General features: G+C 42.0%; 1 protein-coding gene across 3 annotated transcripts in view; it reads right to left on the bottom strand.

Moving 5' to 3' along the window:
- Positions 2,582-12,549, bottom strand: part of MRPS5 (mitochondrial ribosomal protein S5) — a 31,838-nt gene continuing 21,870 nt past the window's right edge. Inside the window, exons 9-12 of one of the 3 annotated variants that reach the window (XM_021087084.1) lie at positions 12,037-12,094; positions 11,403-11,465; positions 6,820-6,956; positions 2,582-4,154 (exon numbers count right to left, since the gene is read on the bottom strand). In XM_021087084.1, the coding sequence (XP_020942743.1) occupies positions 3,930-4,154; positions 6,820-6,956; positions 11,403-11,465; positions 12,037-12,094 (483 nt within the window). In that variant the 3' untranslated portion in view covers positions 2,582-3,929. The remainder of the gene's footprint in view (positions 4,155-6,819; positions 6,957-11,402; positions 11,466-12,036; positions 12,095-12,549) is intronic. The other 2 variants (XM_003124819.6, XM_021087085.1) reach the window with 2 other exon arrangements.

Below are 12,549 nucleotides of genomic sequence, written 5' to 3'. Positions count from 1 at the left end.
CATACACATTGTGGGAGTTCCAGAAAAAACAGAAAAGGGCAGGAAAAAATATTTGAAGAAGTAATGGCTGAAAACTTCCTGAATTTGATGAAAACATGAATATAAACATTTAAAAAATAAACTGCAAGTAAGATAAAATCAAAGGGATGAACATCAAGACACATTATAATCAGGTTTTCAAAGCAAAAAATAAAAATGCAATCTTTAAAGAGGCAAGAAATGAATTACCACATAAAATGGATTCTCATTAAAATTACCAGCAGAAAGTTTGGCGAGACCATATGTTAGGCCACAAATTGTCTCACAGATTTATAAAGATAATGGAATTCTCATTGTGGCTCAGTAGTAATGAAACTGATTAGTATCCATGAACTCAGTGGGTTAAGGATCTGGTGTTGCTGTGAGCTGTGGTGTAGGTCACAGACAAGGCTGGGATCCCATGTTTTTGTTACCATGTTTCTGTGCAGCTGCAGCTCTGATTCGACCCCTAGCCTGGGAACTTTCCTATGCCCCAGGTGTGGCCCTAAAAAAGTAAGTAAATAGGTAAATAAATAATTAATTTAAAAAGATAACTATTATAAAAAGTAATTTCTCCAACCACAACAAAATGAAGTTAAAAATCAGTAACAGGAGTTCCCGTCGTGGCGCAGTGGTTAACGAATCCGACTAGGAACCATGAGGTTGCGGGTTCGGTCCCTGCCCTTGCTCAGTGGGTTAACGATCCGGCATTGCCGTGAGCTGTGGTGTAGGCTGCAGACGCGGCTCGGATCCCGCGTTGCTGTGGCTCTGGCGTAGGCCAGTGGCTACAGCTCCGATTCAACCCCTAGCCTGGGAACCTCCATATGCCGCGGGAGCGGCCCAAGAAATAGCAACAACAACAACAACAACAAAAGACAAAAAGAAAAAAAAAAAATCAATAACAAAAGGAAAACTTGAAAATTAATAAATTTATAGATATCAGAGTTCCCGTCATGGCTCAGTGGTTAACGAATCCGACGAGGAACCATGAGGTTGCAGGTTTGATCCCTGGCCTTGCTCAGTGGGTTAAGGATCCAGCGTTGCCGTGAGCTGTGGTGTAGGTCGCAGATGTGGCTTGGATCCCGCGTTGCTGTGGCTCTGGGGTAGGCTGGTGGGTACAGCTCCGATTGGACCCCTAGCCTGGGAACCTCCATATGCCGTGGGAGCGGCCTAAGAAATGGCAAAAAAAAGATGAATAAATAAATAAATAAATAAATTTATAGATATCAACCAACACATTTTCAGCAATCAATAACACAAAAAGGAATCTCAAATTAGAAATACTTGGAGATAAATTAAAGCATAGCATACTTATGGGACATAACAAAAACAGTGCAAAGGGAGAAATTCATAGCTATAAATGCTTACATTAAAAACCAAGAATGATTTCAAACTGACAAACAAATTTATAAATTAAGGAACTAGAAAAAGAGAATAAACTAAACCCAAAACTTGCAGAAAGTAGGAAATAATAAAGATTAGAGGAGAGATAAACAAAATAGAGAATAGAAAAATAATTTTTAAAAAATCAATGAAACCAAGTGCTGGTTCTTTGCAAAGATCAACAGAATTGACAAACCTTTAGCTAGGTGGACTAAGAAAAAAAAGAGAAGGTGCAAACTTTTTCAAAAATTAGAAATGGGAGTTCCCGTGGTGGTGCAGTGGTTAACGAATCCGACTAGGAACCATGAGGTTGCAGGTTCAATCCCTGCCCTTGCTCAGTGGGTTAAGGATCCGGCATTGCCGTGAGCTGTGGTGTAGGTGGCAGATGCGGCTCGGATCCTGTGCTGCTGTGGCTCTGGTGTAGGCTGGCAGCTACAGCTCCGATTTGACCCCTAGCCTGGGAACCTCCATATGCCGCAGGAGTGGCCCAAGAAACAGCAAAAAGACAAAAAAAATAAAAAATAAAAAATAAAATAAAATAAAATGGCATCAAAAGAATAAAGTACTTAGAAATTAATTTAAACAAGGAAGTAAAAGATTTGTACAATGAAAACTATAAAACATTGCTAAGAGAAATAAAAGACCAAAATAAATGAGCACATACCCATGTTTGTGGATTTGAAGACTTAATTTTGTTGTCGTGGCTACCCCCAAATGATCTACAGAGTTAATGCAACCCCTATTAACACCCCAAAGATTTTTTTTTTTTTTTTTTGCAGAAATAGAAATACCTATCCTAAAATTCTTACCGAATTTCAAGGGACACCTGATTAGCCAAAACAATCTTGAAAAAGAAGAACAAAACTAAAAGACTCATACTGCCTGCCTTTAAAACTTCCATGAAAACAGTGTGGTACTGGCAAAAAGACAGACATGTAAACCAATGGAGAATAGAGAGCCCAGAAATAACCTTTTTTTGGCAAGGGTGCCAAGACCATCCAATGGGGAAAGGATAATCTTTCCAACAAATGGTGCTGGAAAAATTGGAATGTGCACATTTGAAAGAATGAAGTAGATCTCTAACCCAACACCAAACACCAAAACAAACTCAAAGTAAATCAAAGACCTAATGTAAGACCCAAAACTATAAAACTCCTAAAAGAAAACATAGGACAAAAGCTTCACAATATTGGATTTAATGCTAATTTCTTGTATAGAACATCATAGATATAGGCAACAAACGAAAAAGATGAATTAGACTTCATGAAAATTTAAAAATTTTGCATTTCTTCCATCTGGAAGTTCTTCTGTATCCTTCATCATATTCTTTTATAATAAACTGGTAAACAGTAAGTGAACTGTTTTCCTACGTTCTATGAGCTACTCTAGCAAATGAATCAACCACAATGAGGAAATCATGGGAACCAATGATTTATAGCTGATCAGTCAGAAGCACAGTTGACAACCACACTTGTGACTGGCATTTGAATGGGACAAGGGCAGTCTTGTGGGACTGAGCCCTTAACCAGTGGAATTCGATGTTATCTTCAGATGGAAGGTGTCAGAATTGAGTTAACTTGTCAGACATACAGGTGGTGTTGCAGAGGACCGCTTGGTGAGGGAACCCCCCCCCCCACGCCCGCCCATATCTGGCGTCAGAGGTCTTGAGAGTGTGGTAGTAGTATGAGAGTAAAAAAGCAGACACAGGAGAACTTGGCTTTTCCCTGCTCAAAATGATAAAGGAAGGACTCTCAGCACATCAGGAAAGAATGACTGAAAGAGCAAAACCTAGGGAAATACAATAGGCAAATTTTTTTCTTCTAAAGGTTTTTCCATTATGTTTGATGGTTGAAGTAAGAAGTATAACGTCTAATATGGTCCTCAGTGTAAGCAAAGGAAATTTTAAAATAATTATAGAAACAGGGACAGGTAAAGGTATTTAAAGGGAAGTAAGGTTTCTCATCTTCACTCAAACTGGTAAAAAGTCAGCACCAGGAGACTGGTGATAAGTCATGTAGGTGTAATGTAATACCTAGAGTAACCTTAGAGTAACTACAGAATAACTATAGAGTAACCATAAAACGTCAACACAAAGAGGTTTACTAAAAAGAGAAGTCAAAAAGAAAACGAGTTCTGCCCATTTTCCTCTGCTTTCTAGCTGTGTGACTATAGTCAAGTAACTATAACTTGACTGCACATTATTTTTTTATTAGGTTAGAGTATAAGCCCTGCCTCCCTAATTAATTTGATTTTTGCTAATTTAAATGAATATTTAAAATAGTTTTGAACTAAGATACATACATAAAATACCTACCACAATGATTGGTATATATGACATGCTCAATCAATTAAATCTATAATTATTTATTATTTGTAAATAAAGAAGTTTAACATTGGCCTTTCCAGTTTAAAAAAAAAAAAATTGAGAATCCTGGGTATGAAGGGCTGAGTCTCTCCCAGGGCTGAGTCTCTCCCTGGGTATGAAGGGCTGAGCCCTCTCCCTGGGCTGAGCCAGGCCAGAGGGAAGCCTAGGTGGCGGCTCTCTTTAAACCCGACCACACAGAGCGCTTCATTCCCTGAGCGGCCTTCACATCTTCCCAGTCCAGTGTGATGTCTGGAACCTCATCTTCTGGCTCTGGATCCTTTCTCAAGGCTCCCTGGGGGGAGGCAACCACGATGGGCAGAGGGCCACATTCCTCCCGGAATTCCACAACATGGAGACTCTTCTTATCAGCCAGTTGTTGATGGGTTTCCTGGACACAAGCAAATTGACACACCAGGTTAGGTCTATGAGGTATGTCTACAACTTAACAAGCAGGAACTTCCTACCATGGGCAGAATCATCTCAGTCTCATCTCTGCACACCCAAGAGGGATGAAGAAAGGGCCTTGGCCTCCATCCAAACCCTCCTAACCAGGTGCCATGCTGTGTCCAAAACCGAACTTGACTCTCATCACACCCCAGCTCTAGCTACCAATTTACAGGACATCAGGGAGAGAAAATGCTAACGACCAATATTTAGCACCTGACTGGGAAACCAGGACAAAACAAACACCCTGGTTTCCTCAAAAACGAAAAATGCAAGGGGAAAAAAAAAGAGGTGAACTTACAGATTAAAAGTAACTTAAAAGATAGAGCACAGATTTAAAATGTATCGGCCTTTTCTGCAGCCTGATTCAAATTGTATAAAAATATTTTTTAGGAGTTCCCATTGTGGCGCAGTGGTTAACGAATCTGACTAGGAACCATGAGGTTGCACGTTCGATCCCTGGCCTTGCTCAGTGGGCTAAGGATCCAGCGTTGCCGTGAGCTGTGGTGTAGTTTACACACGTGGCTCAGATCCCGCGCTGCTGTGGCTGTGGCCAGCAGCAACAGCCCCTATCAGACCCCTAGCCTGGGAACCTCAATATGCCGTGGGAGCGGCCCTAGAAAAGGCAAAAAGACCCAAAAAAAATTTTTTTTTAGTATGACAGATGGATATATTTCTATGAACACTGACTACATATTTGATACTGAGTTATTGTTGATTTTTTACATATGATAGTAGTATTGCTGGGTACTTTTTAGTCTTTATCTTTTAAAGATACATGCTGAAATATTTATGAGTGAAATTAATTAATATCTGAGATGTGGTTCAAAATGACTGGGGCTGGTTGGGGGTGGTATAGAGAAACTAAACTGGCCCCGAGCCACTTACTGTTGATGCTGTGTGAGAGCCATGGGGATTCATAACAGAAGGTAGCCAAAGTCAGGAGAATAAACTCACATGGTTTATTGACAGTACCTTACAATACCTAAAACATCATCAGATATGTTCAATCTCATGTTTCCAAACTTTATGTTCATCTTATACTATTCTAATTCCATACCTGTTTGAAATTAGAAAAGAGAAGCTCTGATTCATTAAAAATAAATAAATTAAATAAATAAAGTAATTTAAACTGGAGTGGAGAGTTCCCATTGTGCCTCAGCGGTAATGAACCCAACTAGTATCCATGGGGATGCGGGTTCAATTCCTGGGCTTGCTTGGTGGGTTTAGGATCTGGCATTGTGGTCAACTGTGGTGTAGGTTGCAGATGCAGCTCAGATTCTGCCTTGCTGTGGGCTGTGGTGTAGGCAGGCAGCTGTAACTCCAATTTGACCCCTAGCTTGGAAACTTCCATATGCCATGGGTACCACCCAAAAAAAAAAACAACTGGAGCGTCTTATAATCAGTGGCATGTTGCTTATGCTGGTGCCTTTTTTTCTTTTTTCTTTTTTTTTTCTTTTTTTGAGGAGCATGGTGCAACTTTTTATAGCTGATGACATTTTTGAAGAGATGATACATGATGATTATAGCAGAAGATTCAAAGTACTAACATAAAACAAAGATGTCACATAAAAGAACAGATCTACCTGATCATAAATATGACCTATCTAAAACAAATATCTTAGTTAAATCAAACAATTAAATTTAGACGTGCTTTTGAAGAATGTTTTAGATGGTACTAAGATCCACATACAAGCACATTCGTGTGCACTTGCACACACACACACAACTGTTCAAAAAGATCTCTTATGCAAAGCTTTTTCTTTCAATGAATTTTCCTATTTTAAACAGAGATAGCTACAATTATTCCATGGATCACTTTATTCAGAAACTGCCATTGCACTCTGTCAGGAAGCCTGTCAAAGCACTCAACAAATGGAGGTCAGTGAACGTTTCCTGAACCTGGCCGTCTTCTGCTTACCCAGCTCTGCTAAGGTCCACCCATCCTTTCAAGGGACAGGCCATCCCTGCTGAGCTGATAGGAGGACAGCCCAGGGGGAGGGGGTACATACAGTCACAGCCCTTCCCCGCCGCTGCTGGAGGGACTGTGAGCCTGGCCCAGGCTAAGGGTGTGAGCTGGGCAGAAGCGCAGAGCTCCCATCTATTCAGAAAAATAAACAGGCACGTTAATGTTCACAGTTCCTACTACCTCAGGTGTCCCTCTGAACTACCTATGCAGGTGACATGAAAACCGACTGCTTCAACTGAAGACTCCTCTTGAGCGGAGGTGCATGAGGGGCTTCACCCTAATTCCAACTGCAAGGATGAATTAGGAAACAGCTTCTTCTTACTTTACATTTTTATGCTGTTGGAGCTTTAGAACAAGCACGTATTCTTTCCATAATAAAACAGATTATAATTACTGGCTTTTAAAAATACTTAATTTTGAAACTTCAAAACAGCTATGGAGTACTTTTTTTAAAGGTTAATTCTCATGAACTAACTCTTCAGTTGGATTAACTGATCTGAGGCAGCCACAGGCTACAAAGAATGCCTAGTCCTCAGGTGGCCCAAGAGCAATTCCAGGACAGCCCAGGACATGGTGGTCTCAAAGCAGACAACAGAAACACCAATAAGCCCTTCTATTTCAGAGTCCAAGGAAGGGTTACCTGGCGGGAGAGCCCAAGGAAGAGGCCCCGGGTGAGGTTGAGCATGTTGACAGAGCCAGACACCTTGGCGTACAAGTCTTTGATGCCAATGAGCCGGCAGATGGTCATGATGGCCCGGTGGCAGTGGAGACCGTAGCCTAGAAAGGGGAGAAACAAGTCAAACACCCACCTATTTAAGGGCAATGCAGGTGGCATCACCTGCTGGCTTCGCGTGGCTTCTGCCTCTGGGTTTAGGAGACCCTGGTTCTGCTTCACTGCTTCCCAACTGATGCCCCTTCACGAGGTATTAAACTTCCATGATGACATTTATTTAAATGATAAAGATGTTATAAGGATTAAGAAAATACTATATAGAAGTTCCGGAGTTCCCGTCGTGGCGCAGTGGTTAACGAATCCGACTAGGAACCATGAGGTTGCAGGTTCGGTCCCTGGCTTTGCTCAGTGGGTTAACGATCCGGCATTGCAGAGAGCTGTGGTGTAGGTTGCAGATGCGGCTCAGATCCAGCGTTGCTGTGGCTCTGGCGTAGGCTGGTGGCTGCAGCTCCGATTAGACCCCTAGCCTGGGAACCTCCATATGCTGCGGGAGTGGCCCAAGAAAAATAGCAAAAAGACAAAAAAAAAAAAAAAAAAAGTTCCTTGAACACATGGGCGAAAAAAAAACAGGGCTGTTAAGATTCTTGGAGGTTTTCCCCTCCAGTCACTCACCCTACTCTTGTCTATTTGTAATCCCTTTTCCCTAGGAAGAGCTTTAAAAACACAAAGCAAACACATACTCTGCATTTAAGGCCCTTCACTTCCCACTGTCCCCCGAATTAAAATAAGTACAGTTGACCCTTGAACAACACAGAGGTTAGGGGCACCAACCTGCCACACAGTGGAAAATCTGAGTATACTTTTTTTGTGTGTCTTTTGCCGTTTTTTTTTTAGGGCTGCACCCGTGGCATATGGAGGTGCCCAGGCTAGGGGTCAAATCAGAGCTGTAGCTGCTGGCCTACACCACAGCCACAGCAATGCCAGATCTGAGCCGTGTCTGTGACCTACACCACAGCTCATGGCAATACCGGATCCTTAACCCACTGAGTGAGGCCAGGGATCAAACCTGCAACCTCATGGTTCCTAGTCGGATTCATTTCCGCTGTGCCACAACGGGAACTCCTTGAGTATAATTTATATAATCAAGCCTCTACACCCTCAGTTTCGCCACATCCAAGGTTCTGCATCCATGGATTCAACTGATGGACCATGCAGCACTGCAGCACTTAACTTTTGAAAAAAATCCAAGTATAAGTGAATCTGTACAGTTCAAAGCTGTGATGTTCAGGGGTAACAAAGAATCTCTCAGCCTGCAAAGCCCTCCATGACTGACATCTGGCTGACGTCACCCAGAGACACTGCCTCCTCAAGCAGGCTTTCCCCCTGCAGGGCTTTGCACGCGGTGTTTCCTTCCGCCTGCTTGCCCTGCATGACCCCTTCTTACTTTCCTGGTCTGTCTCATGTCCTCCTCCTCTTCTGACCACACTACTGAAGGTGGCCTCCTTCCTCACCCTCCCACCTCCTGCAAACCAGCAGCCTGACTGCTGCTTTCAGGCACATAGCCAAACTTGTTTATCCTATGTTTCTCCTCAGCAGAATGTGGGCTCCCTGAAAGCCAGGATAGTGTTTGTTTACTGCTATATCCCTAGAGCCTAGACCTCACCTGTGAGATGCAGGTAGGAGAAAAACGCCTCAAGTTTAGATTCTAACATTCTGATTAGCCAACCATGAAACTCAGCACATGACTTCCTGCGCTAAGGCAGAACATCTACTCTGGAAGCTAAACATTTACTGGCTTCTGGTTTTTCAAGATATTTTCAATATATGACTGTAAAAACCATGTTTGGACGCAAGTACGTATTTGGATAAAATATTGTCATCTAGAACTATCTCTCCTACTTAAAAGAGGCAATTCATTATGGACTCTACAGCTATGCCCAATCATTTAAGAACTGGGACTTTGAGAGGAGCTGAAGACAGGTAATAGCAGGGCAATCTGTTTTTCTCCGTGTCTGTGTTTGAACAAATGAATGCACACACAGGAAGTGCACAGGTGCACACACACCTGGAGAGGGGTGCACATGCAAGATGGTATAAGGCAAATCTTCAAAAGGGCCTGAGAGGTAAGACTCTACCTGCTGCAGCTCACTGGATGTCCCTGGGTGAGAGCTCCTCCTCCCTGTGACACCTACTTAGCAGATCTGGGGGTGAGCATAGCACCTGGGCTGCATGAGAGGCTCCATGAATGGTAGCTACTGTTTTGTGCACACACAAATATCCATATGGTCAAAGCCCTATGACAGTTATTTGACTGAACATCAACTGTGAAGACTTCCAGGCAGAGACTGTGTCAAAAAACACTTGTTATAATAAAAGTTAAACTAGTGGATGTCTGTATGTATTGTATAGGAAATGCAGTGAGGTATAAAATACTGTCCTACAGCCAAGGTAGATGTGTGCCACGGTTAAATAAATCTGTGAATGCGGCATTCTCTATCTCCCTCTGGGAGATGTACATTGCACGGTAATGCATTAAAGGTTGCAGCATTCACAAAATATACAGTCATCTTTTTGACTTTCCTTAATCCAGTTTTCCCACTTGATACCCCTTTTTGAGTAACACCTATTACCACCTCCCCGTAGAAATAGTGATACACAGGAAAACAGTTTAGGAAATGCTGTCTGTAATGTATCATACTGTCCTTTTAATTTCAAAACCAGAATATTTAACCCCAATGCACAAGTAATGAGTCTACTACAAAGAAACCTGAAAAATACAGCTTTGATTAGAAGACAAGAAAAATTTTAAAAAGGCAGCACCTGCAATTAAAACTGGAGCAGTCTTTTAAAAATCACTCTGATAAAAATGTGTCTAAAGTAATATGTCCAAAAAAATATGGCACAAACCAAAAATGCAAGCCATATATGTGATTTGTAGATTCTGATACAGAAATAAAGTTTTTTTAAAAAAGAGCTAAAACTAGGAGTTCCCGTCGTGGCTCAGTGGTTAACGAATCCAACTAGGAACCATGAGGTTGAGGGTGCCATCCCCGCCCTTGCTCAGTGGGTTAAAGATCTGGCATTGCCGTGAGCTGTGGTGTAGGTTGCAGACGCGGCTCGGATCCTGTGTTGCTGTGGCTCTGGCGTAGGCCGGTGGCTACAGCTCTGATTCAACGCCTAGGCTGGGAACTTCCATATGCCGCAGGAGCAGCCTAAGAAATGGCAAAAAGCCAAAAAAAAAGAGCTATAACTAATTTTAGTAACATATTTTATTAATCCAATATATCCAAAACATTATCATTTTAGCACATGATCAATACAGTAATATTTTTGAGATATTTCTTCTTCTTTTCATACTAAGTCTTTGAAATCTGGTGTAATGTATTTGATACTTACCGTGGCTCTCAGAAGCCACATTTCAAGTGTTCAATAGCCACACAGGCTGTGGCTACCACATGGAACAGCACAGATCTAAACCTTAGTCTAAGTGTTGTTGTCTTTTTAGGGCTGCACCAGCAGCGTATGGAGGTTCCCAGGTTATGGGTCAAATCAGAGCTGCATCTGCTGGCCTACACCACAGCTACAGCAATGCCATATCTGAGCCATGTCGGCCACCTACACCACAGCTCACAGAAACATCGGATCCTTAACCCACTGAGCAAGGTCAGGGATCGAACCTGCGTCCTCATGGATGCCAGTCAGATTCATAACCTGCTGAGCCACAAAGGGAACTCCTCAATACTTTTTCTAATGATGAAATGCATGGTTTTTATTTGGCATGTGAATGATTAATTATGACTTTAAAGCAGAAGGCGAGTTCTGGTGCACTAATACAATCAGTACTGTATTTGACTTTTTTTCCTTCATTTATTTCCATGCCATATTGCTAGCAAAGTTGTGTGAGCGTTGATGTGAAAAATTTAAATACTGTACAATGTATTATCTTCTGATCCAGACTATTAAAGATGTAGCTAGAGTTATATGAGATCATTTTTACTGCAGAACCACAGGGGAAACACAAATCAGCATGTTCAAAATTCTGCACCTAGAGACCCCTAGGCATGACTGCACAGTCCCATGACCCTGAACTCTGCCTGCCTGCCTCCCTACTCTTCCATAAGACAGAAAGAAGGTCCATCTCCAGACCCTCAGAACTTAGTGTAGCACCTGGTTTACAAAAGATGTTCAATCAATATTGGATGATGACAGTAAATGAGTAGAACTGAATAAGCTAGAAGAACCTTCTGATACCATCAGTAAATTCTCTAGGAGTAACTAATGTTCCCACCACAAACCCAACTACTCACTTTTTTACTGTTTCCTACTGCTTTTCCCACCTACAGTTCCCCCTGGAATGTGCTTGTAATCAGGGGAGCCTGGGTAGGTTAACTACTTTTTACTTCCCCAAGAGTCTCAATCTTCTTAAAACTAACAGAGGCCTTTCCATTATGGCATTTTCAAAATGAGTTCAGATAAAGGTGAGCAAAAATAGAGGACAGGAGGAAATTGTCTGCTCTGTTTTATCTTTGACAAATTATTTTTTTAGTTACCTCTGGGTTGTTTCTTCATCTTGATATGCGTCCTTTTAAATTTTAAAGAAATATCATGGTATACTGGAGGGTAAAAACATAAACATAAGGATTAGAGGTGTAGCTGACAAATACCCCTGACAAATACCACAAAGCAGCTAACACTCCCCTAAACAGCCATCACACACTGGCCAAGAGGATTTCACTCATTAATAACCTTCTCAGGAGAGAAAGTTTGTTTCTACATTTTATACATTTTTATGTAAAAATGTAGTAACAAGCAGAGAAACACAAACATACCTATAGAAACATACTGTCACACATAATGAAACAAGTATAAATTCCACAAATTCTAAAGGATTAACACTCATTTGTGGAGTTCCCGTCGTGGCGCAGTGGTTAACGAATCCAACTAGGAACCATGAGGTTGCGGGTTCGGTCCCTGCCCTTGCTCAGTGGGTTAACGATCCGGCGTTGCCGTGAGCTGTGGTGTAGGTTGCAGACGCGGCTCGGATCCCGTGTTGCTGTGGCTCTGGCATAGGCTGGTGGCTACAGCTCCGACTCGACCCCTAGCCTGGGAACCTCCATATGCCGTGGGAGCAGCCCAAGAAATAGCAAAAAGACAAAAAAAAAAAAAAAAAAAAAAAAAACTCACTTGTATGGTCTTCATATCGCTCTATGTAATGCAGATAGTGAACTGCTCTGTTCTTTGCCTAAAAGAAAAAGGGAAAATATTTTTCTTTTTCTTTCTTTTTTTTTTAAGGGCCCAACCCACAGCATTTGGCGGTTCCCAGACTAGGGGTCGAATCAGAACTGCAGCCACTGGTCTACACCACAGCCACAGCAACACCAGATCCAAGCCACATCTATGACCTACACCACAGCTCATGGCAACGCCAGATCCTTAACCCACTGAGCGAGGCCAGGGATTGAAGCTGTGTCCTCATGGGTGCTAGTCAGATTTGTTTCCGCTGAGCCACGATGGGAACTCAGGAAAATATTTTTCTTAAATCTACTGTTTGAATTTACATTTTCTCAAGGATTTCAAAAAATACCTTTTTTTTTTTTTTTTTTTTTGCCTTTTCTTGAGCCGCTCCGGCGGCATATGGAGATTCCCAAGCTAGGGGTCAAATCAGAGGTGTAGCCGCCGGCCTACCCCATGGCCACA

The sequence above is a fragment of the Sus scrofa genome, chromosome 3, assembly GCF_000003025.6.
Source record: "Sus scrofa isolate TJ Tabasco breed Duroc chromosome 3, Sscrofa11.1, whole genome shotgun sequence".
In the NCBI taxonomy this organism is placed as follows: domain Eukaryota; kingdom Metazoa; phylum Chordata; class Mammalia; order Artiodactyla; family Suidae; genus Sus; species Sus scrofa.
The sequence above is the reverse complement of the archived record's forward strand: the minus strand, read 5'-3'. Positions and strand labels throughout refer to the sequence as shown.